Source organism: Pleurodeles waltl, chromosome 2_1 (genome assembly GCF_031143425.1).
Source record: "Pleurodeles waltl isolate 20211129_DDA chromosome 2_1, aPleWal1.hap1.20221129, whole genome shotgun sequence".
Lineage (NCBI taxonomy): Eukaryota > Metazoa > Chordata > Amphibia > Caudata > Salamandridae > Pleurodeles > Pleurodeles waltl.
The window spans coordinates 579,601,471-579,626,040 of record NC_090438.1 but is presented as its reverse complement, the minus strand read 5'-3'; the positions used below and the strand labels follow the sequence as shown (position 1 = coordinate 579,626,040).

The window sequence follows — 24,570 nt, the reverse complement described above, 5'->3', positions numbered from 1 at the left end:
GCTTCCATGAGGGCAAAAAGGAGTACTTCCAGGCAAAGCTATTTCAGAGACCAGCAACTCAACGAAAGAACATTTCTGTGCCTATAGGGTAAGGCTACCCCACAACTAAATGTCATGGCCTTTTAAGCCTTTCAATGGTCTATTCAACAACCTGTTCTTCTTCCTCAACAAAATCAAAACTATTCAGGGGCACATCTCCTCCTTCCTCTAACCCAAGGAGCCCCTCTCAACAGCAACTTCCCATTACTCCCTATTTTTGTAGAGTAAACCTCTATCGCCAAGGATGAAGTCTGCAAAAATGTTAAATTGTTTAAGAAATCCTCCCTACCTTTGGATGCCTAAAATGCCAAAGTCATCAATACAGTGCTTCTAGGACTCCCACCGATCACCAATTAAATCAGTTCCTCCCTCACCAGGGGTCTCATCTCTCAACCACTGCAGTGCACTATGTCCACACCTATCCTGAAGAAATCTTCTATAAACCCAACAAGCTCTCAAATGATAGACCAAACATCCTCCTACCCTGTGCTGCCAGGACCCTTGAAACAGTTATTGAATACAAACTCTCCTCTCATTTGGAAGTTTACGGTCTTCTCAGTGACTTGTAATACTTATAATCAGAATATACACCTCAGAGAGTCTCAGTATATACTCTTGTAAACACTAGTAAAGAACTTCTCAGCTCCCTACACCCAAACATACCCTGTGCCTTAATCCTTCTGGACCTCTGTGTGGCATCTGACAAAACTGACCACCATATGCTCCTCATTGGTGGGAATCTGACTGCTGTCATCAATGGAACTGGGCTACCTTGGTGTTTCTCTTTCTTTCTAAATCACACTCTTCAGGTTAAACAGAGAGGATTACTTTCCACATCTGTGTTTTCCTGCATGGCTCAGGTTTATTACCAGTCCTGTTCTCTGTCTACGACTCACCTTTCACTAACATTCTTAGCTACTACAACTCAGGGTATCATATGTATGCTGATGAAACCTAGCTACTCACCAACTTTGACAAGGACAGGCAACACAAGGAAAACTCACACTGCTTATATCAACAGTTCCGGATGCAAAATAACTGGCTGTAGGAGAGAAAACTGAGATACAGCTGATGGGATTGCTTTCTCTGACCAATCTTCCTTTCCGCTGGTCATTCCACACCACTATCGGGTCAGTGGAGAAAGCCCACTGCCTGGTTGTGCTGTTCAACAGCAATCTTTACTTTGTTCCTCACATAAAATGTCTACAAAACAGCCTTCTACCATTTGTGCCTGTGTTGTTCCTCTCCACCTCAACCAGAAAAAAATCAATTACACCCCGAGTGGTTATATCTCACATTGATTATTCTAATACTCTGGTCTGGCCTCTCCAATAAAATCTATATCTAAACTCCGATGGGTCCAGAATCAGGCTGCCATTTCCTGTTTGGAGTGAATCACTACAACCATATCTCACCTACACTACAGTCCCACCACTGACTCTCAGTGAAAGAGGGAGCTAACTTTAAATCTATTACTCATCCACAAAGCACTGCATGATCAACTACAAGACTACTCATGTAAACGTTCCCTCCCTTATCTTCCCTTCAGAAATGTAACATCTGCCAATCACAACTTGCTATCAGGTCAAACGTAGTGATATAAGACGTTTGGAAACCAGACCCGTCACACGCATCTACAGCACAGACCCATCCTCCATCTGGGGTCTGGAACCCAGGAAATTAAGGAAAGATTTGAATAAAGCCCTGCAAAATTACAGTATTAAAAACTTCACATATAAGGATCTGAAAGATAAAATCAAACTCTTAAGGAGAGCCTATAGAAAGCAGAGAAGGGCTGATAAAGAAGGACGAGCTAAACTGGGCCAGAATCCATGTGGCCATTAAATTAAAAGAATAGAGAAATTTTGGGGCCTGGCAAATAAACTCTGTCGAGGCAAACAACCCATATATTGTAACATCTTGCCAAAGCAGTGGGCAGAATATATTCAAAAGCTTTACAATCTGGACCCTACATTTCTACAATAAGGTCAAAATCACAGATAGTAGGAGGGAGAACATATTGTCAGAGAAATCAGTGGAGTGAAGGGAGAAGAATGACCAATTAACAGATATAGCAAAGGGCACTGCAAATTTGGTGGGTTTCATGGCCTGCAAAGACATGCCACTGACACTAGAAAAGGAGAAGCCACTAGTAAGAGATGAAGTATACCCTAACGGAAGCATCCCAGCAAAATAAAAGTCAGGAAGACGTTAGGAAAATTAAGAAGGGCAGGCGCCCAAGGCCAAATGGTTTGCGTACTGCTCTTCTCCAAACAGACCATTCCTTTTGGTAGCCGATCCGAACATTTGTATATGCTGATGGTTTCTGCACAAGTATGGTTCCTGATAGTGGGCAGGGGTCCATTCTGCTACCAATACACAAGAAGGGGAGCCAGCTTTCCTTAGGAAACTATCACATGATAGCATTGCTAGACAGGGAGGGGAAATGTCATGCCTGATTATTAAATGAAGAGTTAGAAGCCTGGGCTACTGAAAATCAACTGATCCCATGGTTTCAATCTGGGTTTTAAAGAAACTGTAATACTGAGGACAACTTGCTAATTCGGTCTGCTGTAACAGAGGATGCTTCTTGTCCAAAATCTTTACCATTCTATGTGACCTTCATCGATTTTATGAACACTTTCAACAGCATCTTAAGAGGCAGACTGTGGGCAAAGGTAGATGGGGGAATTCCCCCCAGTTATTGAAAGCAATTGAGCCGCTGTAGAGTGAGAAATGGATAAAGATTAAATTAGTAACAAATTGGTCTAACTCAGAGAAAAATTCCACAAACAAGGGCCTTAAATGAGGATGCATTCTTGTGCCTCTGCTGTTTAACCTTTATATGGCAGACGTGGAAAGCTATCTGGTCAGCCTCAGAACAAGCCCCCCGCGCTTGGCCAGCCAGAATGTTCAAAATCTTCAATATGCAGATGACAGTCATCCCAGCACTCAAGGAGGCTTACTACAGAGATCACTAGATGACTTAGCCCACTATTGCCCAAAAAATGCCATCAAAATTAACCTAAACAAAACAAAAACAATGATTTTTGGTAGAAAACTGATCAAAAATGGGGTTTGACAAATTGAGGGGGTCACCACTAGAGAGAGGGAAAAGCTTTGAATATCTGGGTCTGCACTTGGTTGAAATGAGCAATAAAAGGGCACAAGAAGAAGCCTTAAAAGCATTGGCTAAGCAAACAATGTGCACAATGGGACATCTAAAAAAAAAAAAACTTGCCTTGCCCAAACTTGAGAGCACTATTAACAGCCAAAGGATGTAAAGTGATGGCTGCTCTTTCCTATGGCGCCGTAATGTTTAAAGACAGTAGTGGCTCGAGGGGCACTGAAGGGGTGGGGTGGGGTGGCGTGCGGGGCTAGGAGGGAAGGAGGGAATAAACATTTATTTAATTTAATTTAAAAAAATAAAACACTTACCTTTCCTCGCAGCTCCTCTCCTTCGCCGGATGCTGCAGGTACAGGCTCCCAGCCTGCCCTGCGCCAATCCTGGCGCTGCTCAGAGCAGCGTCAGGATTGTCTGGGAGTGCCCAGCCAGGGCACTCCCAGGCAGACTGGGAGCATGTGCAGGCTCTCTAAAGCCCGACAATAAGCCGGGCAACTGTGTTGCCGGACTTGAGAGAGCCTACTGCGCATGTGTGTTTGGCAGGCCCGAGATGGCTGGCCAAACATACATGCGCAGAGTGAGGGGGAGTGCTGATCACTCCCCCTCGCTGCTCTTCACCCGTGACCCCACCCCTTTTACCAGGAATCGATCATAATCAACGTTATGATCACTTTCAGGTAAAGGTTTTGCAGCTGCCGCTGCTTGCAGGGGGGGGACGCTCCTCCGCCCAAGCGGAGGAGCCACCACTGTTTAAAGACCAATTACTTCAATACTTGGTTAAACATCCATGCATGTAATATAGATAACTGTTAGTGCTTGCAGACTATACCAGCCAAGCACAAATTAGGATGGAATTTAACCTCCCCAAACAGGACCTGGTGTTGCTTGCTATCGTACTAATTAAAATTAAAAACAGCGAAAGTCAGTGTATTGAAACAACTTCCATGGAAGAAATACAGGAGCCAGACTCCGAATGGGAATCCTTCTAATTAAGTCCATTCAAATTCTGAATGCAAAGCATCTCATCAGCACAAACTGGTGGAATAATGCTATAGCACAATTATTAATGAAAAATACAAAAGCATAATCAGCGGATAATGACCTATGGGACTTGAGGAACAAAGTGCTTGGCAGTCGGACAACAGATCTCTACACTCCAGCCACCCTACCAGAATACTCGAGTTTTCCCCTCACCAACAAGGCAAAATATAAACGTATGAGGCTGGGTTGCAGTCTGATACTATTAAGCTGTTACTGGTATGGACGCTAGACAAATGCAGACTATGTACTAAATTGGAGTAATCTTTGTTGCATGTGATTTGAATCTGCAAAAAACTAAAACCCATGCAGCAATTTTGCTTACGCCCATTTTTTGGCGCTTTGAATATTAGATCATGTAGCAACGCAGTCTTTGTCTGCCTAAAAGGTGAATTGTGGCAGGGCATTTTCCACAATATATGAAAGTGGTGGCAGATCTACAGCAACAGGCAGCAGTCCCAGCCCTGTAACACGCGGAAGGACATATGAGATATATGCTGTCATAAATACTGGCATTGGACTTCAATAACGTCTTTTTCTGTGGATTTAACTAGGACCTCATTTTTAGCACTATCAAGTACAGGGTGATAATCAATCAATCAATCAATCAATGCTTTTGTACAGCGTGGCTATTCACCCATCAGGGTCTCAAGGTGCTGGTGGGTACTGGGGGTTAAGTTGAAGAGCAAGGTCTTGAGGTCCTTCTTGAATTGAGGTAGTGAGGGTGATTGCCTGAGGTGTAGCGAAAGAGCGTGCCAGGTCTTTGTGGTGAGGTAAGAGAAGGATCTTCCTCCGGCTGAGTTCTTGCGTATTCTTGAGGTTGTGGTGAGGGCCAGTTGGGCGGAGCGGAGGTGTCTGCGGGGCATGTGAAAGGTCAGGTGGTGGTTGGGGTATGCGGGTCCGATGTTGTAGAGGGCCTTGCAGGCATGTATGAGGAGCTTGAAGGTGATTCTGTTGTTGATCGGGAGCCAGTGAAGGTCTCTCATGTGACTGGAGATGTGGCTGTGATGGGGGATGTCCAGGATGAGCCTGACAGAAGCGTTCTGGATTCTCTGCAGTTTCTTTTTGAGTGTTAGGGTGGTGCCGGCACAGAGTGAAAATTGCCGTAGTCTAACTTGCTGCTGACATGCGCCTCAGTGATTGTTCTCCTCGATCGGGATCACCTTGAAGATCTTTCGGAACAAGCGGAGTGTGTGGAAGCACGAGGATGAGACGCCGTTGATTTGGTTGTTCATTAAGGGTGAGAAGTCTAGGATGATGCCGAGGTTGCGTGCGTGGTCAGTGACAGTGGGGGTTTCCGAACATTGAGAGCCACCAGGATTCGTCCCAAGAGGAGGAAGTGGCACCCAGCATGTTGACCTCGGGTTTTGTCCGAGTTGAGTTCAGGCAGCTGTTCTTCATCCAGGCCTCACCTGCCTTCATTCCGTTGTGGAAGTTGCTTTTTGCAGGTGTAGGATCGTTGGTAAACAACAACGCACACAGTCATAAGGAGCTCTTCAACGTCGTGAAGGAACTCTCCAACCCCAGCTCCAACAACATCCCACCATCCCAAGACCTCTGTGACTCCCTAGCCTCCTACTTCCACTATAAGATTGCAGACATCCACGACATCTTCAGCATCCAGGCCCCTCCCCCGACAACCACCAATACCACAGATTCACCTCCGACCAACCTCCTGCAACTCCTGGAACCCCGTCAACAACAATGACACCATCAAAATCATGAACTATATCCACTCCGTGCTCTCCATCTGACCCCTGCCCTCACCACATCCTCAACAAAGCAAGCTCTGTCATTGCAACCCAACTATGGAAGATTATCAACAGCTCCTTCGAGTCCGCCACCTTCCCAGAGAGCTGGAAACATGCCGAGATCAACGCCCTCCTCAAAAAACTCAAGGCAGACCCAAAGGACCTCAAGAACATCCGGCCTATCTCCCTGCTCTCCTTCTCGGCAAAAGTCATTGAGAAGGCTGTCAACAGACAACTAACCCGCTTCCTGAAGGAGAACCGCACCCTGGACCCTTCCCAATGCGGATTCCGCAGCAACCATAGCACAGAAACCGCCCTCATCGCCGCCACCTACGACATCAGAACCATACTGGACAGCGGGGAAACCGTGGCACTCATCCTCCTGGACCTCTCGGCTGTGTTCGACACCGTCTGCCACCACACCCTACACTCACACCTCAGCAATGCTGGAATCCGTGACAGAGCCCTCGACTGAGTCATCTCCTTTCTTCCTTTCTCACCAGCAGAACACAGAGAGTCTGCCTCCCACAATTCCGCTCAGAGGCCACTGCTGAAATCATCTGCGGCGTACCCCAGGGTTCGTCTCTCAGCCCGACCCTCTTCAATGTCTACATGGCTCCACTCACTAACATCGCCCGATCCCATAACCTCAACATCATCTCATGTGCCGACGACACCCAGCTGATCCTCTTCCTCACCAAGTACTCCGCCAAGACCTACCGCCACGACGGAATGAAGGCCATCGCCGAATGGATGAAGAGCAGCTGCCTCAAACTCAATTCCAACAAGATGGAAGTCCTCATTGTCGGCTTCACCCCCTCAGCATGTGATGACTCCTGGTGGCCTGCCACTCTCGGGAACCACTCTGACTCCCACCGACCACGCACGCAACCTAGGATTCATCTTGGACCCCTCACTATCCATGACCCAGCAAGTCAACTCCATCTCCTTCTCCTGCATGCTCTGCATGCTCTGAAAGATCTACAAATAATAACCCACCGAAACCAGCCACCCAAGCCCTCGTAAGCAGCAAGCTGGACTACAGCAATGCCCTCTACGCAGGAACAACGGCCAAACTCCAGAAGAGGCTGCAACGCATCCAAAGCTCCTCCACACGCCTCATCCTGGACATCCCCCGCCACTGCCAAATAAAACACAGACCACCTGAAAAACCTGCACTGGCTCCCAGTGAACAAGAGAATCACCTTCAAACTCCTCACCCATGCTCACAAAGCACGGCACAACACCGGACCAGAATACCTCAAAAGACGACTCTCGTTCTACACCCAGACCCAGCATCTCCGCTCCGCCCTCCTCGCCTCGCAACCGTCCCACCAGTCCACAGAACTACAACCGGCGGTAGATCATTCTTGCACCTCGCCGCCAAGACATGGAACACTCTTCCCACCCACCTGTGCCAGACCAAAGACCTCCTTACCTTCAGGAAACTTCTCAAGAACTGGCTGTTTGAGCAGTAGCAGCACCTCTCTCCCTCTTCTCCCCTCCCCTCCTCAGCGCCTGAAGACCCTCACGGCTGAGTAGTGCTCTTTACAAATACCTGATTGATTGAGGAGTGAGTGAGAGAATCAGCAGGGTGTCATCGGCATAGGAGACGATGTTGAGTCCATGGTTTCTGATGATGTTATCAAGTAGGGCCATGTAGATGTTCAAGAGGGTGGGGTTCAGAGAGGAGCCCTAAGAAACTCCGCAGCTGATCTCTATCGGTTTCGAGGAGAACTGTGCAAGCCTGACAATGGGTTCGGCCAGTGAGGAAGGGTGTGGTTTTGTGCAGTAATGGGATCCGTGTAAGTTTAACCGAAGACTAACTAGGGACTACAGATTTTGATCACCCAAGCACTTTACTAGAGCACTTTATTAAGTTGGACCGTTGGCAATAATGGAAATTGTGCAACTTTAACTGAAGTTGAAATATGCTCTATAGATTCAGGTCCATCAAGTACTTTATGAAGGTGGGTTGTGTGCAATAACGGGAAGTGAGTAATTTTGACTGAACGTTTTGATTAGAGGACACGTATTCTTTAACTGAGGTTAGAACGGGATTGTTGGTTTGGTAAAATGTAAGGTTCAGAATCGCTATGCCCTATTTGAATTAACACGAGTTTTTCCAACAACTCTGGAGGCCAGGCATTGAGAGAAATATTGTTATTGGAACTTTATTAAAGTGCTTCAAGTACTCTTATGTGGAGTCATCTAGGGAACACTGATTTTTGTGGGATGAGGCTCTGTGTTAGGGTGGGTTATGAGTAATAAGGGAAACTGTGCAGTGTTTACTCCAAGGTTCATTATTTGATATACATTTTAAATTGGGTTTGCAAACTAGGCTTTGGGATTTCTAAAATTATATCTGGAATCTTTTTGGCATAATTTGGAGGAAGTCCGCAAACAATCACCTAAAAGGCGGTGCAGGGTGGGTTTTATGACTAGCGGCGAATGGAGGGGTTGGGAGGAGCGCGTACTGCACTACAATGGTTTTAAATAATCGACCAGTTTAATAATAAATGTTAACTTCACACACAAAGATCGTCGCTACGGAACACCCCTTTCAATGAAAGCACTTTTAGTCTGGTCAGTAGGTGGCAGTGTTAACAAAGAGGTGCTTGTATATGAAACGTTCAGTGGTTTACAGACTAAGCCTTTGTTAACGTCATTGGCCTTATGCCGGAAACATGTAATTGCCAATGTCCACATGTTTCTTCAAAAATATTGTCACTTTCAGCCGTTCCGAGTTTAATTACACATTAATATGTGAGAAAAAAATGCACGCAATGTATACAAAGTAAAAGAGAGAAATGTCCTTTTCACATTAGCTCATTATTATGTCCATGTGTTGTTTTAGAGCATGGGTACTCGCAAACATTTTCCCAGGGGCCAAAAAGTTTGGTCTGTGACGTGCCTGAGGGCCGCATTGATGCCAGGGCGGTGGAGGTCAGGAGGGGTGACTAGGGGGATTGGTGGCAAGGTAGGTGTAGGGGAAGCAAAGGATATACATCTAGTGGGTGAAATAAACAATGGGAAACCAGAAAACCTGGAATTAATCCCAGTTTACCCACTTTTCCAAATTTTGTGATCCTAGGCAATAGTTTAGTGTCACTTATCCTCCTTTTTCTGCATTATCACATTTAAGATGCCCTCAAAATACATGATTCATGGTGTGCACTGCACAAAACCTGCTTCTATGTTTGATTTAATAAACTATAATGTTTATGTACGATAGGAACCCAGGCTACCCATAAAGTGCACATACCAAGTGACTTGCCTCTTTAATTTACTATTGGTGGTGTTCTCAGGGTAAGGGAAATAATTAATGTTTCCAAATTTATGTTTGAGAACTATCACTTTAAAATGAATACACCTCAATGCACTGGTAAAATAAATTGTACTAAGGCGAAAAGGTTCTGCATGTTAACTAAATACACTTAATTTTGAAGAAACTGTCTTAGTTTTACACTTATACTGCAAGATGTCTTTAAAAATGAAGGCGTTTCTAAAGTTAAGTGCAGGAGTCCCTAGTTACTTCCTTTCATTAACACCAATTAAGTTTGAAATAAATGATTGTGTGTGTAGTTAATATTTTTGTTAGTGCTGAGTCAAGCAAACAGCTGCCCAGTGCTCCTGTTACCCCAGGGGCCGCATGTAAAAGTCAAAGGGGCCGCATGAGGCCCGCGGGCCATATTTTAAGTATCCCTGTTTTAGAGAAACAGGCCTTGAATCTTTTAAGTGAAAAGTATTATAAAGGCGTGACTTCGCTTTGTGTCACGCCATTGCGATTTGATTGCGATAATTACCCCCACTCACACACCACAGTATTTTCCTTGGTGTTTGTATCCAGCTTATCATTAAGAACTGTGCTGGTTCAATACACAGCCCATCACTTCTCACGGGCTTTGACTTGTACTGTTTATATTTACATCTAACAGTGGCGGCCGGTAGCTTTAGGAGGGAGGGGGGCGGGCGGGCACAAACACACACACTCATTCTTTCACACACAGACACGCACGCACATCCATTAACAACACTCATACCATTCAAACATGCACGCACGCACCAAACATTCATTTTAAAACATCACACACACTCATTCTTTCACACACGCACGCACGCACATCCATTATCAACATTCATACCATTTAAACATGCACACACGCACCAAACATGCAATTTGAAACATCACACACACACACACACACACACTTACCTTCGGCCTCCAGATCCCAGGAGGGTTGGGACTGCTGCCTTCCCTCAGGTCAGCCAATGAGGGAAGGCAGCAGTCCCAGCCTCGTCAGAGTGGGATGGGGTCAGTGAGACTGCTGACCCCACCTCACTCTGTGATGAAGTGTCACTGATTGACACTCGCCCTGGGCACTTCAGGGCTTAAACTGAAGCGCCCAGGGAGAGTGTCAATTGGTGACGCTTTCCTCGTCACCCAGGGGAGGGCCTCGAGGCCTCCTTTGCTGGGCAGAGGAGGTCACGCCCATAGGAGCTGTGATCTCCTCAGCCCAGCAAAGTTCAGCTCAGGCAGCCAGGAGTGTGCACAAATCGCGCATGTCTGCTCCTGGCTGCCTGACCTGAACATGAAGAGTGTCTGTCAGGCTGACCTTTGTTCAGCCTGACAGACACTCTTCATGGGGGGCAAAGGGTGGGGGTGTGTGGCCCCTCCGCCCTAAAGGACGGGCCGCCACTGACATCTAAACTGCAAAAGACATAGGCACAGAAAACGAACAGCCCTTCATGACAGCCCTGAAACTGAATGAAATGGACTACAAACCTCGATTCTCAGAGCGTAAAGCAAGGCAACTCAAGGTATGGCTGCCTTCTGGGCCGAGGTCAAAGGGACATGGCTGCATAGCATTTAAAAAACTGCAAAAACATATAACCTGGGCTGGTCCATCAGCCTTTCTTTCTCACTAAATAATAGATGGAGGAGGGACTGGGCTCCCCTCCTCCGTACTACAAGTATAAACGGTGTTATCATTTTTGTAAGCAAAACAAATGTCGGGCATTGTGTCCGGGAGATGAGGAGGAGGATGCTTGGATTACTTTCTGGCAGTGGGGATTACTTTGATACTCTCCTTCTTGATCCAGAATACACAAACCTCTCTCTGTCGCTCGCTCCCAGAAGAACTTTGTGTTGTTTACTCTAGGATTTATTTATTCTAGAATCCAGAGTGAGATCACTCCTGCCAACTTTGAAGTTTAACTCAGGGTACCTAAACTGGAGGGGTGAACCCTCCTCATGATGTAAATGTAGGAACGAGGAAGAAAGAGTCAGAGTAATGAAGGTTTTACCAGCAAATAATATACGTATATCCTCCAGTCCTCATCAAAATTATATGGCACATCTGCACTTGGCTCAGGGGTCACGGGCCAAGCAGGACTACACCTCCCAAGCACACCAGTGGGAGGAGGCCGCCTACGCCACTCTGACGCTCCCGAAGGCGCATAAATTAAGGCATGCGCTTCCGCTGCGCGGAACACTCTGCATTTCGCTCAGGGATCACAGGCCAAGAAGGACCACACCTCCCAGGCACACTGGCGGGAGAAGGCTACAAACGATGCTGTGCCGTGCCCAAAGGCCCATAAATTAAGACTCGCGCTTCCGCTGCACCGAACACTCTGCACTTGGCTCAGGGGTCATGGGCCAAGTAGGACCACACCTCCCAGGAACACTGGCGAGAGAAGGCTGCCTATGACGCTCTGCTGCGCCCGAAGGCGCATAAATTAAAACTTGCGCTCCGATGCATGGGCGAAGACCAGGCCAAGAGCAGGCCCACCTGCGCGTGCCCAGCCAAGGCTGGGCTGGGCCTGCTCTCTTGGTTTTGGCTCCCGCCTATTTTTTATTTTAATTTTAATTTTTATGTTGTGTGGTATAAGTAAATAGGTGGGCCCGTTCTCCTTATAATTTTACTCTTATCTCCACAAAGGGGTACTGAGGTTTCCAGATCCCTGGAGCAACAAAAATCGAAATTGCAGGGGAGTAAGGGAGCATCCCCAAAGCCTCAAAAGGGATCTACAATTGATTCTTTCTTAATCCAGGCAATGGGTGTGATTGTAAAGGAAATTGATGTGGCTGAAAGGAAGTTATCTATGGAGCCGGGGAGGGCCCAAGTGGTGGCACCTACCGGGTGAGTAGTGCGCTTAGGAAATTTGTTTGATTGATTGATTGATTGACACTTGTGGGTCATTCCACGGTCCCAAACCCCCCGCCCTTCTAAGGGTCCCCTGATATTTTGCCTTGGGGACTACTTGATGACACCCACCCAAGAGAGGTAGTAGTTGGGATGGAGCATTTGGAGGACTCATTAGCCCAGACTCTTCCCCCCCTAACATAACCAAAGCGTGTGCCCTGGCAGTAAAAAGGAAGTGACAGCCCAAGCAATCGGAGAGAAGAGGTTTTATGAGCAGCAAGGTGGGGGCCCCGGGTGGCAGCCAGGAGTGGGATCATAGAATGGATAAATTTAAAGGCATTGTTGGGCAGTGCCTGGCTCCAGTTCTAGAAAGGTTATCTAAATTGGAGACGTTGATCTCCACCCAGAACAGGCCACATCCTGCCGTGACCACTCATGGGATCCCTGTGTTGGAGGTAAGAAGGCGCAAAGATAGTCACTTGCAGGGGAGGATGTCAGAAAACCAGAGCTTAGAGAGGTGGCCGTTCTTTCTCTGGAGTTTTGTCCTCAGCCTTTTCAGGTGTTCAATCCATCCTAACTTGTGCGGCAGGGACTTCATTAGGTATCATTAGGGGCCCCTTGTCCCTTGAGGCTTGGTGGGATTTGGTGATCCAGGGGCAACCCATAGAAGAGGATTCTCGAAATGTGCCATCTAAAAAACTGCCAGCTTGAGTTTGCCACTTGAGTGTTGCCCATATATGGCAGTATTAGCCGGAGTCCCCCTCCTCTCAAGTCTCCCCAGGTTGAGACAACTGAAAACCTGCAGAACAAGGTTTGTCATTGGCTGAGCCAAAACACAACTTTTCACCCAATGGAATCCAGGAATATACTACTTGTGCGGAGAGTTGAGTGGATTGGTCCTACGATGAAGTCCATGGAGGGTTACTGTGTGGTGATTATTTGTAGAAACCCAGATATGGCGAGGAGGTTTCTTTTCACTGCCAGGCAACCTTTTATGATTGGACCTGGCATTAGGATTTTGCCACTATGATTTTTCTATATGCCTACCACCCCATCGTCAACTAGTGGTTTTAATTATCTGGAGCAGACATGAGGGCTGTGCTCCGCTCCCACGCTACCCACCAGAAACAGATTCACCCCCATCTTACCTCGGTGAAATCGGCGGACAAATTATTACTGTGCCTATGGGAGTTCCAGCTCGGGTTGTCAGATGTATGTGGCCCTCAGGAGGGTAATCCCACCTGCGCAGCCAGGGAACTTAGTTTCCTTTTGTGGAACTGTGCGGATTTGGGGAATAAAATCTCCGTACCTCAGTGGATTACGTTCATCTCCCAGTATGACATCATATTACGTCAACTAACATAGGCACAGGAGTCGCTTTCAATGAAGGGTTTTGAGACCCACCTGGTATTAGCAACTTCCTCAAAAGGGCCAAAAAAGCTAGTGGTGGGATGGCTCTGTTCTTCTGAGTATCTGCACGGTTGCGAGTAGTTCCAATTCCTCTTAGGCACAGTGGAATACAGATATTTTGGGTTGTGGCCTCTGAAGATTTTCATTTTTTTGTTGTAAGTTTTTTATAACTCAGTGTGTCATTCGGGGTGTCAGATCAGGACTTTCTTTCAAGCACTTTGGACAAAAGGGCGGCTCCTAAGTTGGGCTGTTTTAATGTCCTTATAGCGGGGGATTTTAATGCTAAGATAGGAACAGGCCAGCTGGACGCAGATCCCCCTCCTTATGGAGAAAGGGTATCGCCTGGAGAGACCCCGGACTCTAGAGTCAAGCTGCTGGCGACCGAAGTGACGGGTGCCGGCCTCTGCAATATGCTGGAGAGAGTGGCAAGTTGTGATTTATACAAACTCACATTTGTTGGATGGGGAAAAGGGACTTTAATTAATTATATCTTTATTTCCAATAGTTTTGCTGAGTGCTTTACCAAAGGGGTAATTCATGACCAACTGTTTAGTGACCATAATGCTATCCAAGCTAGAACGGTTATTCCCACCAGAGGGATTTTGGACTTGACCCCAGATGTGTTTGGGCTGATCCCAAAAGACCAAGGTAGGAGGCTCAGTTGACGGAAAGGTTCGATACCTATCTTATTTGTAGAGGTTAAGAGATGCAGGAATGTGTTCTCTAGCTCCCTCTTACTATTTGAGGCCCCGCCACTTGTTACTCTGGCTGATTTCAAGTCTTTGATTAGCAGCCTTAGATCTATTATATTGGATCTCCAAGGACCGTCAGGGGATCATAAAGAGGGATGGTTTGATAAGAACTGTGGCAGTGCTGGTAAGCGCCTCCATAAAGTCCTTAAGGACTACCCTCGGAACCCCCATTCTATCAGTGAAGCTAGGGCTGCTTTCAGAGAGGGGATAAAACTAAGGAAGCAATGTCTCAAAGAAGAGAGGCGGGACCAGTTAGTGGTTGCTTAGAAGCTCAGGGATGTGAGGTCCTTCTGGCGAACAGTGAATGGGAAGCCTGCTTATCAACCTTCCCCTGATATTGTAGGGGCCACCATACCCACCCAAAAATGGATTGCCCATTTCAAGAGGGTTTACTCACTGGATAGTGCATTACAACGGGTGGATGTGGATGCTGTAGTTTCCTTTCCTTTGGGCTTATATTTTAATTTGGAGGAAGTTCAGGTTGCCATCATGGGAAGCCCCTGTAACAAAGATCCCGGCCCGGATGGAGTCCCTGTGGACTTATATAAGGAAAATGTTGCCTTGTGTGCCCGCTACTGACAAATGTATTTAACGCTGCAGTGTAAACCAGTATTCCTAGCTCATGGAAGTCAGCAGCAATAGTGCCATTTTTTTTTTTAAAAAGGGATAGGCAGGATCCAGCATGTTACCACCCTATTTCCTTGTTGGACTCCACAGTTAAGATAGTGGGACGTATTGTCCTTCTTCGTATGGAAGAATGGATACAAGCAAATAATAATATCTTCCTGGCCCAATATGGATTTAGAGAGGGCATAGGTACAATGGAACAGTGTCTTAATCTCAATCTACTGGTGGGTTAATACATGGTGGCCAAGAAGGACGCTGTCTACCTGGCCTTCACGGACCAGAGCTGTGCCCTAGATAGGGTTATCCGATCAAAGCTATGGTCCATTCTGGAAGGTCTTGGGTTGCCCCAACCTTTGGTAAACTTCTTTGGGGTGCTACATCAAGATGTTAATTTCTCAGTTAGATCTGGGAAGGCAGGGGAATGCTCTGATGCCTTTAAATTGGCTAAGAGAGTTAAGCAGGGGGGTGTTATGGTGCCAATTCTATTTTTATTATATATCAATGGCCTGAATTTGCATCTAGTTACCCTTGGTAAAGACTTTTTAAAAGTCAAAAACAACCCCATCCCCTCTTTATTATATGCAGATGACACAGTCATCCTCTCTCGCACACTGACTGGTTTTAAAGTTCTGGTAGATCTGTATGTTGATTTTATGGACAACCTGCAACTGAATGTTAACACCTTCAAACACATTTTATGGTTTGTGGAAAGCAGAACCCGAAACTTAGACTGATCAAAAATTAAGGATCAGGTGATAATAAGGGTAATCTCCTTCTCATATTTGGGTGTCACCTTTGATGTGTATTGTATGTGGGCCCAATATCTTGCAAACCATTGTCAGCACTTTGACCAGTCATGCAGTGCTCTCTTTCGATTTGCTCGTCTAGTTGGGAGCTAACCCGTTCTACCGCTGCTGCAGATCTACAAGACGAAACGCTTACCTGTACTATATTATGGTGCAGGAATTTGGGGGTACTCTAAATGTAAATCTATTCAACATAAAGAAAATTGTTCTTATAGTAAGTTATTAGGGGTGGGACCGGCTAGTTCAAGTCTGTTTATGCATGAGGAGCTGGGTCTGGTTTTTGTGGAAGATCATGCAAAAAGTGCACCTATATCATTGAGGACTGCCTCAGTTGTGATTTAGGCCATAAAATCCCTTGGCTTAACTACATTAGATCGACAGCCTTATCATTGGGGCGCCCAGAATTATTTCTCAATCCTGCAGGGTTGAAATGGGCAGACAAAAAGACTGTGAAGGAGCCACTATTAACGCAGCTTGGAGAAAGGAGAGAAAATGTGGCTTTGGGTAGCAAATCAGGTAGGTCTGTGATGATTTTAAATACTACTCCTGGCCCAGAACCTAACTTTCCTTTGTCAGAAACCCATGGGAAAGAGTGCTTCTCTCTATGTTCAGACTAGCTTCTATCCGTTGCAATTTATGCTTCCCGCCTGGACAATATGAGTCCTCTGTGATAAGAATTTGCCCCTGCAACGTCTCGCTTCAGACCTTAGAACATTTGGTCTTGTTCTGTAATATTTATAACTCACTTAGAAGAAGATTTCTTCTGCCCATTCTTAAAACCAAAGGATTTTATCAATATCGCCCTGCTTTTATATATTTACAAATGTATATATAATCTTTATCTAAGAACGTATGATCATGATATTTTAATGTTTTATGGTTTTAACATGCTTGATTACATGAATTATGCAATTTGTAATTTTTGTACTTTTGTGCTTATTTCTATAATTGAAATAAAGGAATTCAATCAATCGAGCATATGGCGCATAGGAATATATCATCCATTCTCTGTTTGACAAATGTTTGTAAGGATTTTAAGCAATGAACAGTAAAACACTGAACTGAAAGAGCAGATTCACCTGTTTGTAAAGAGGCCGCAAGCAGTGAATGGAGGTAGAGAGCAAACTGAGCACGGATCCACTCGTCCCCGCCCTCCCAGCCGGTGCCATCCAGAAACACGTCGTCGCGGTTTTCTGCGACATGCTTCACCAGGTAGTCTGTGAACCGCAGGTCCGCAGTCGTGGGGTTCAAAATCTTCTTCAGTTCTGGATCATGGATTTGGACTCGCGCTTCCTCTACCTGTTTAAAAGGATTCGGTCAGTTGAGGAAAGCACAACCAGACAAGTCTGATAGGTGAACAACATTTCAACGGTTCCAATAAACATACTCGAGCAGGAATTATGAAACATCACAGCTCGTCTTTCACATTGCTCCATTTATTTGTCCCCGTCAAGGGACTGTGGCAACACCAAGTCAATTTTGTCAGCACTTTGACCAGTCATGTCATAGTCGTGTACCACGGACTATAAGAACATGCTTGCTCATAAACCTATGAATTTAATGTCCCCCTTAATAAGTCTTTTTTTTATTTTTATTTAGCTCCGTACACTACAACACCTAATAATATCTGTAGAAACATACAGGTGCATAATCCTTTCCAATCATTCCTACCATACACAGTATTAAAGCTTGTCTCTGCATGTTAAGGCCCAACAGACCTTAACAGGTTAGATGCTAACTCATCAACATTACTCAGTCACATAAGTTAAAACAGCTTCAATCACAGTCACAAACACCAATAAGCAATGCCACAACAAAAGGTCTTGCACTGGCCACCCAACTATTGGCTTCGTCAATGCTTGTTTTGTCATGGTTTTTGCAAAACTTTACTTTTGAAGGAACCTGATAGATGATCGTCAATCTAAAACAAAGAAAAACATAGGCTAAAAGCAAAGATATTTTCGGTCTAAAAAAAACACACATTGAAAGTAGTTCTGATACTCAAATGCGTGGAAGGAAAATATGAATGACAATACCAGACCAATGGAAGAAGACGGCTGATTGAAAGTCCCTACAAGTAAGTACATTATACATATAATTTTTGTAAAATCAAAATATCTTTGCTAACCTAAAAACATATTTTTAATAGTCTTCAGCAGAAAGGAATTATGGTTGTACTATGCACATGGCTACAGGACAGGAAATGTAGTTGGGTTTCACAAGTCACTGTCTGACACCAGGCCTATGGGGGAATGGAAGAGGCTTCCGGATTCCCACACCATATGTAACTGCTTAAGTGCCTAAACAGAGAAGGAGAGCTTCGCACACTCCAAAACTTCGGAGGCAGGACTGATTTGCTCCTTAGACCAGTAGTGACTAAGGTTTTCTCAGAGTCTCTTAAAAGACATAACTTTGTCCCCTATTTAACCCTAAGTCATATTATACTACTGGAATTGGGATACTTTACAGATTGCAATATGGTCATGCTGGAAGGCCAGCCTCGCAGCTCTATCATGACCTGACCATCATTCCTCAAATTAACACAACCTCCAGAAGAAAATTCCATTATCTACAGGAACGTCGTGGTTCTGATAGTCACGAGATCAAGCACAGACTCCTGAAATGCCATATGAATAAGGATGCTAACCCAGGCTAGCTTCAAGCCTCTTTAGACTCAAAACCATGCTACCTATCCCATTGTTCTATTGCATCGTCCTGCCCATGTCACAGTGGCCCAATAGCCGTGCACTGGTAACTAATTGAAGAAAAATGTCAATATAAAGTATTGGTTCAGATTCACATGAGTTGTAGGCTTAGCCTAAGTGCCAAACTCTATGAAAATTGTAGATTTCTCTTTGTACGCCAACTCATTAATTAAAATATATATTTTCTGCCAATTTGAAATCCATTTGTTTATGGTAAGGGTTAGCTAAGGTACTTTAACTTTTTTGTTTTTTTCTTCATATCAAAAGTACTTTTTCATGAGATAAAAACTCTAACCCTATACCCTCTGAAAATATGGAGGTGGAAGGGGAGTTTCAACAACCTATTTTTTCCACTTACTGCAGTATTTTTTGCCACCAAGAGAAGTTGCTTAAATTGGGCATGAAATAAAGTATGAATGTTATTCAGTATCCTCAACATTATGAGTTTGTGGGATTTTATCAGTTTCCCAAAGGCCATCGTCCTGGCGATCCTATAGCTAAACCTGTGTTCCCACCCTAAAATGATTGGTGCAAAGTTATTTGAGGATGCCAATGTCCACATATCCTTATCATCAAACAAGAGATTTGTCACTCACATTTGCAAATTAGCCTTCTATATACCTATGTAAAATGTAGATGTGCAAAAGGTTTTGCGAATAAGTTCTAATGTGTACAGTAGACAGTGTGTGCATTGGAGGTCCCCAACAGTGATTATGCCTGAACAGGTCAACCAAATGTCTGTGGTCGGTCTCCATAGACTAACTAGCCATTTATTATACTAGAGAAAAACTGTTCAATAGGTACAGGCTCTGCCACTCTAAGGCTCAGTCCTTAGAAACACCAATCCAGCAAAGCCCGAATAGGAAAGACAAAAATGTTCCCTGGTGCCTAGAGCCTCTGCTTGGTAAAATGGCAACAAAAAGGCTTATGTGAAAGGAATATCTCTAACGGTCCGTCACTTCTAAGAGCCATAACGTAGCCTCAACCTCCTAATATTTATTATACACATGCATGTATATGTATGCAAGCATGTACACGCACACACACAATATATATTCCAGTTATGGTTACATTGGTTAGACCACCGGAAAACATTTTTGTTTTACTTTTAATTTGCTCCTCCTTTGGAGAACCTGTCAAATGCTTCTCAAGAGCTGAAAAAAATTGGCCACTTAAGGTCTGTATGATAGACTATTAGGCACTCTGGTTAAAGGGGAGTTTTAACGTTGGTTCTGAATGTACTTTTCTCATTGAAACAGCCATTGGAGTTCTGTTTACTGACACCACGGAAACCACTTGCCAGTGTTTAGTTGTGCATCTCATGCCTTTTTATTTTGGTGTAAATTCATGGAGAGCTTTTTGGAAAATCTCTAAAAAAAACAAACAAAAAAAAATAATGAGTAAAAAAATGTATGGCCAAGTTTCTGTTAAGTTTGCAAAAGGGCTCGGGCCTGAAATCAGAATCTGGGGAGACCATTTGATTAGCTGTGAGGAGCTGACTATTACGGCTTCACGAAACAGTTGGAGGTTCACTTCCCTAAGCAGAGTACTACGGACCTTGCTGTGAAATAAAAAACATTGTGAGACCAATTTGAGGCAGTGCTGTCACACCCCTTTTTAAGTGACATGGTTTGATATAGACTACAGGGATTTATCTGCCACTTTATATTTTGTTAAGCCTCGCTTACTAGACTGCGGATGCTCCAGCTTTAGGTATGCCTGATTACACAAAGAGTTTCCTGTTGTTTTGTCATGAACGTGATGGATGTTCTTTGTCTGTTGAGACTCAGACACATGGTGGTGTCAATCATCCAATAGCATATTTTTCAGCTACTTTGGAGCAGCTTTACCAGGATGCTTGTGGTACGTTGTAGCAGTACAGCAGAGCATCGTCAAAGCGAAAACATTGTGATGGGTTACCCTCTTACTGTGATGGTTCCCCTTTCGATAGAAATATTGCTCACTCTTTCAAAGACCCAGTATCTGACCAGTTCTAGACTGACCAGATAGGAGACTGCAATCTTGGGGTCTCCAAATATAACGATCAAGAGATGCACAGTGCTTAAAGCAGCAACTTTACTACCGATTGAAAATGTTGGTTCAGATCAATTGGATGATACTGAACATGATTGTTTGGAAATTACAGAGTTATGCACAAAACCCAGAGCAGATATTAGAGACACCTGCCTGGAAGACAATGATTAAATTATTTTTGTTGATGGTTCCTGCTTGAGAGATAATGTGGGCACTTTGAGAGCAGGATATGCAGTATGTACTATCACTGGCATACTGGAAGCTTCATGGCTTCAGGACTGTTTTCTGCACCAGTAGCAGAATTGGTAGCTCTTAGTAGAGCATGCCATATTTCGAGTCAGATAAAAGTGAAAATCTACACAGTCAATATGGACTCGGCATTGTGCATGACTTTGGCCAAATATGGTCACAGAGAGGTGTCTTAACTTCTTCTGGTTCACCAGTAAGAAATGGTGAGAAAACCCATGAATTGTTACAAGCTGTGGTGAAATGCAGTGCACATCAGAGATCACAAAATTACATGTCATTGGGAAATTCATATCCAGATCAAATCTCAAAATTTTGTGCCTTGAATGACATATCCATCAAAGGAAATTAGGAATTGTTTTCTGAAAATGATCAAGTGTATACAAATTTTACTATGCAAATTATTGATACTTTGGAAGAGCTAAAGGCTCTACAAGAACATGTTTCTAAAGAAGAGCGCAGGGATTGGATCAAGCTTGTGTGTGTCCAGAGGGATGACGATGTCTGGGTGACAGGAGAAGGGAAGGTAGTTCTGCCAAATACCTAAACTTAATTGCAGTAACGAAAAGGATTATGAGTACGTCTCCTCTGAGATTGTTGAGCGACTGTCCAATAGAGGATATCACAGGTTGAGTTTAAAGAACACCAAGGAACAATTTGCTAAAATGGATCGCAATCTCTTTCTCTACAAGACTAAAATAATTGCTCAAAAGACACCAATCCCTTTTATTACGCACTATCACAATGGTCATCAGCTCATTCGTAAACTACTCTGTAAGCATTGGTACCTACTTTACAACAATCCCTCAATCAACTATTCTTTCTCCTGTTTTCCACAAATTGGCTTCAAGAGAGCCCCCAGTCTCAGAGATATACTTTGTTCTTCTTTTTACAACGAAAAATCTAGCTACAACTTCATGCAACCCCCTACAGGTTTCTATACCTGCACCAAGTGCCCCATTTACAAATTTGGCTTAACGAAAACAAAAGTAATTACCATCAATGACCAATCTTTTATGATACGTGACATCATCAATTGTGAAAGCACCAACACAGTTTACCTTATTAAATGCCCATGTAACAAAGCCTATATAGGAAGCACAACTAGAGCACGTAAAATACGGATACAAGAACACTATCGCAACATTCAAAAGGATGATGTTAAATTCCCGTTAGTTGAACATTTTGTGAAATGTCACCCAAACACACATTCTTTCACCTTCAGTGGCTTAATGCAATTTAAACAACATCCTAGAGGAGGTATAACAATGTGGCTAAATTCATAAACTTCAGAAGAGACTACCTCAGATGATTTAATTATTTATGCCTTTTTGTAACATTAATTATTTCATAACAAATTCTTCTCACAATGTTGTTGTTATATGAATGTTGAAGTTCACCACATTAGATTGTACCTACAGATGCCTTATATATCCAGTGGTGTAAATATAATATTGATTTCAAATTGTTTCATGTACATTTAATCCCAGACTCAAATTCATGCCCTTTCGGATACTTTAGGCATTTAGGGCCAGATGTATGAAGAAACCACTTTGCAAATCTCTAACAGCGATTTTTAAGAAATCGCTATTTCTGATTCGCAAAATGGTATGCATCATATCTGCGATTCGGTAATAGCGATTTCTTAAAAATCGCAAATGCTATTACCGAATTGCAAATAGCGATTCTGAGCCCATTTGCACCTATGGGCCTGTACTGGAATTCGCAATTTGGGAAATGCAAAACCCCAGGGTGCTGGCGGCCTAAGGCCCCCTCTGCTGCACCCCCAAAAATATTTGAGGACATGTAAGGCACACACATGCCAAAGGGGCATGTGTGCGTTACATGTCAATTTTAAAAATGCATTTTTAAAATTTGCACATGGTTACCACCAAGTTTTACTGGGTGGTAATTGCGATTCCTTAATGCCCAATTCGCATTAAGGAAAAGCTTGATACATGTGCTTAAGAAATCGCAAATAAGGATTCCTTATTTGCGATTTCTTATTTAGAGAATCAAAATTTGCGATTCTCTAAATGGCCTCGCAATTTTAAGGAATCGCTATTTTCGCGATTCCTTAAAATTACATAGCAAATGCCTTTCATACATAATGAAAGGCATTTTTGCATTTGCAAACGGCCATTCGCACTGTTTGCGAATGCAAATTTGCTTGATACATCTGGCCCTTTATTTTTAGATACACGAACTCTTCAAGACCTTACTTTTCATCACTGCACCTCATGTAACAATTCAACTTTTTATTTCTTTAACCTGAATTCTCAACAACTAATGAACCCACCCCACTTAGCTTGTTAATTAATTTTTTCTGTAATTTTTTCTGTAACTCATCATATATATATTTAATCAATATCCCATTTAAAGCAATCGACTTTCATACATCCATTCATCTTTATTGATAATACATTGAGTATTTAACAAACATGTATTTATTTACATTTCACTCTAACGCGATCGCGGCCAATTTAAGGAGCAAAAAACTACACGTTTCTGAATTTCAAACTACTAACATGGCTTTCATCCGTATGTATGAACTTTGCCTACTTAATAGAAGTAGGACTCGCTGTTACATCTCATAGTACCACTAATATGTCTGCGAGGGAGCGTCCGACTTCAGAATATTTGACAATAACAAGGGACTCCTCCCTCCCATTAAATTATGCAACATATAGAAGCAACTAGAAGAAAATCGCGTCTCATTTTTAAATAGAAGTAGGACTCGTTGTTACATCCCACAGTATCACTAATATGTCTGCCAAGGGAAAGTCCAAACATTGGAACACTTGACAGCAACGAGGGACTCTTCCCTCTTATAATTTAGGTAACTAACACAAGCATAAAAGTAGACGTAGGACACACGCCCCACCATTCTTATTTCCTTTCTAAATAGAGTCACTTTTAACGCTGCTCTGGTACCAACAACATGGCGCACATATAGAACGCCGAACCTTCAAAGACTGTTTCATCCCGGATTCAGGTGAGACTCGGTTACACTACTCGTTTAACAGGTCATGCTCAATAGAAATGACTCTCTGATTATACTCATTCTAATTCTAATTTTACTGCACTATTGATGAGTTATATATCGTTTCATCTATATGACATGACTAGTGCTTACACCTTTCAATACTATGCAATTCTTTGAATACTCTGTACATACTTCTTTTTTAGTCCCAACTAGGGACCTCAATTACAATACGTTTGTATATACGCACGCAATGTGAAGTCCTATTAATCGCCTCTTATGCTAAATATTAGTTCTTCTTGGTACAAAACTACTTCTGGACATGTATTCACTATTAATTTCTTAATCACTAGCTACAACCTATATAGGTTAGCTTGGATTCTTAATGTATTTTCAATTTTTACAAAATGTACCTTATTTGATGAGTATACTTATGGTATGATATCTTTCTATTATAACCTACTTAATGATTGCATCATACTTAATTCACGGTGAATATTCTATTCACTATGTAGGGCCAGCACTCTTCCTATTCCTTCTTCTTTTTTCTTGTTGCCACACCTTTAATGGTATTACGGGTATCTCTAAACTTGTAGTTCACCCCCTAAACTAATCTTTATGGATTGCTGTATTGACACACCGTCTACCAGATCTGAATTTTATTTATCATCACTTTTTCACCAATCCGGATTATTTTTGAGACTTTTGAGGTTTTGGTTCTCATGTATTTGATAAAACTCTGACTTTGCACGACAGGGTGCACTTTTGCATGGGCCTCACATACACCCTTTTCGAACCTTTCGAAAATTATTTTCTGATAAACTCTCACTTACCATTTACAGCCTTGAAAAAGCCCCAGGTGAATGCACCGCAGAGGGGCAAAACATGTCTCGGCAGTTCACTTACATT

The 24,570-nt window shown here is 43.6% G+C and overlaps 1 protein-coding gene across 1 annotated transcript in view; it reads right to left on the bottom strand.

Moving 5' to 3' along the window:
- Window positions 1-24,570, bottom strand: part of AVL9 (AVL9 cell migration associated) — a 384,424-nt gene that overhangs the window by 48,727 nt on the left and 311,127 nt on the right. Inside the window, exon 12 of the mRNA XM_069215405.1 lies at window positions 16,773-16,992. Within this exon, the coding sequence (XP_069071506.1) occupies window positions 16,773-16,992 (220 nt within the window). The remainder of the gene's footprint in view (window positions 1-16,772; window positions 16,993-24,570) is intronic.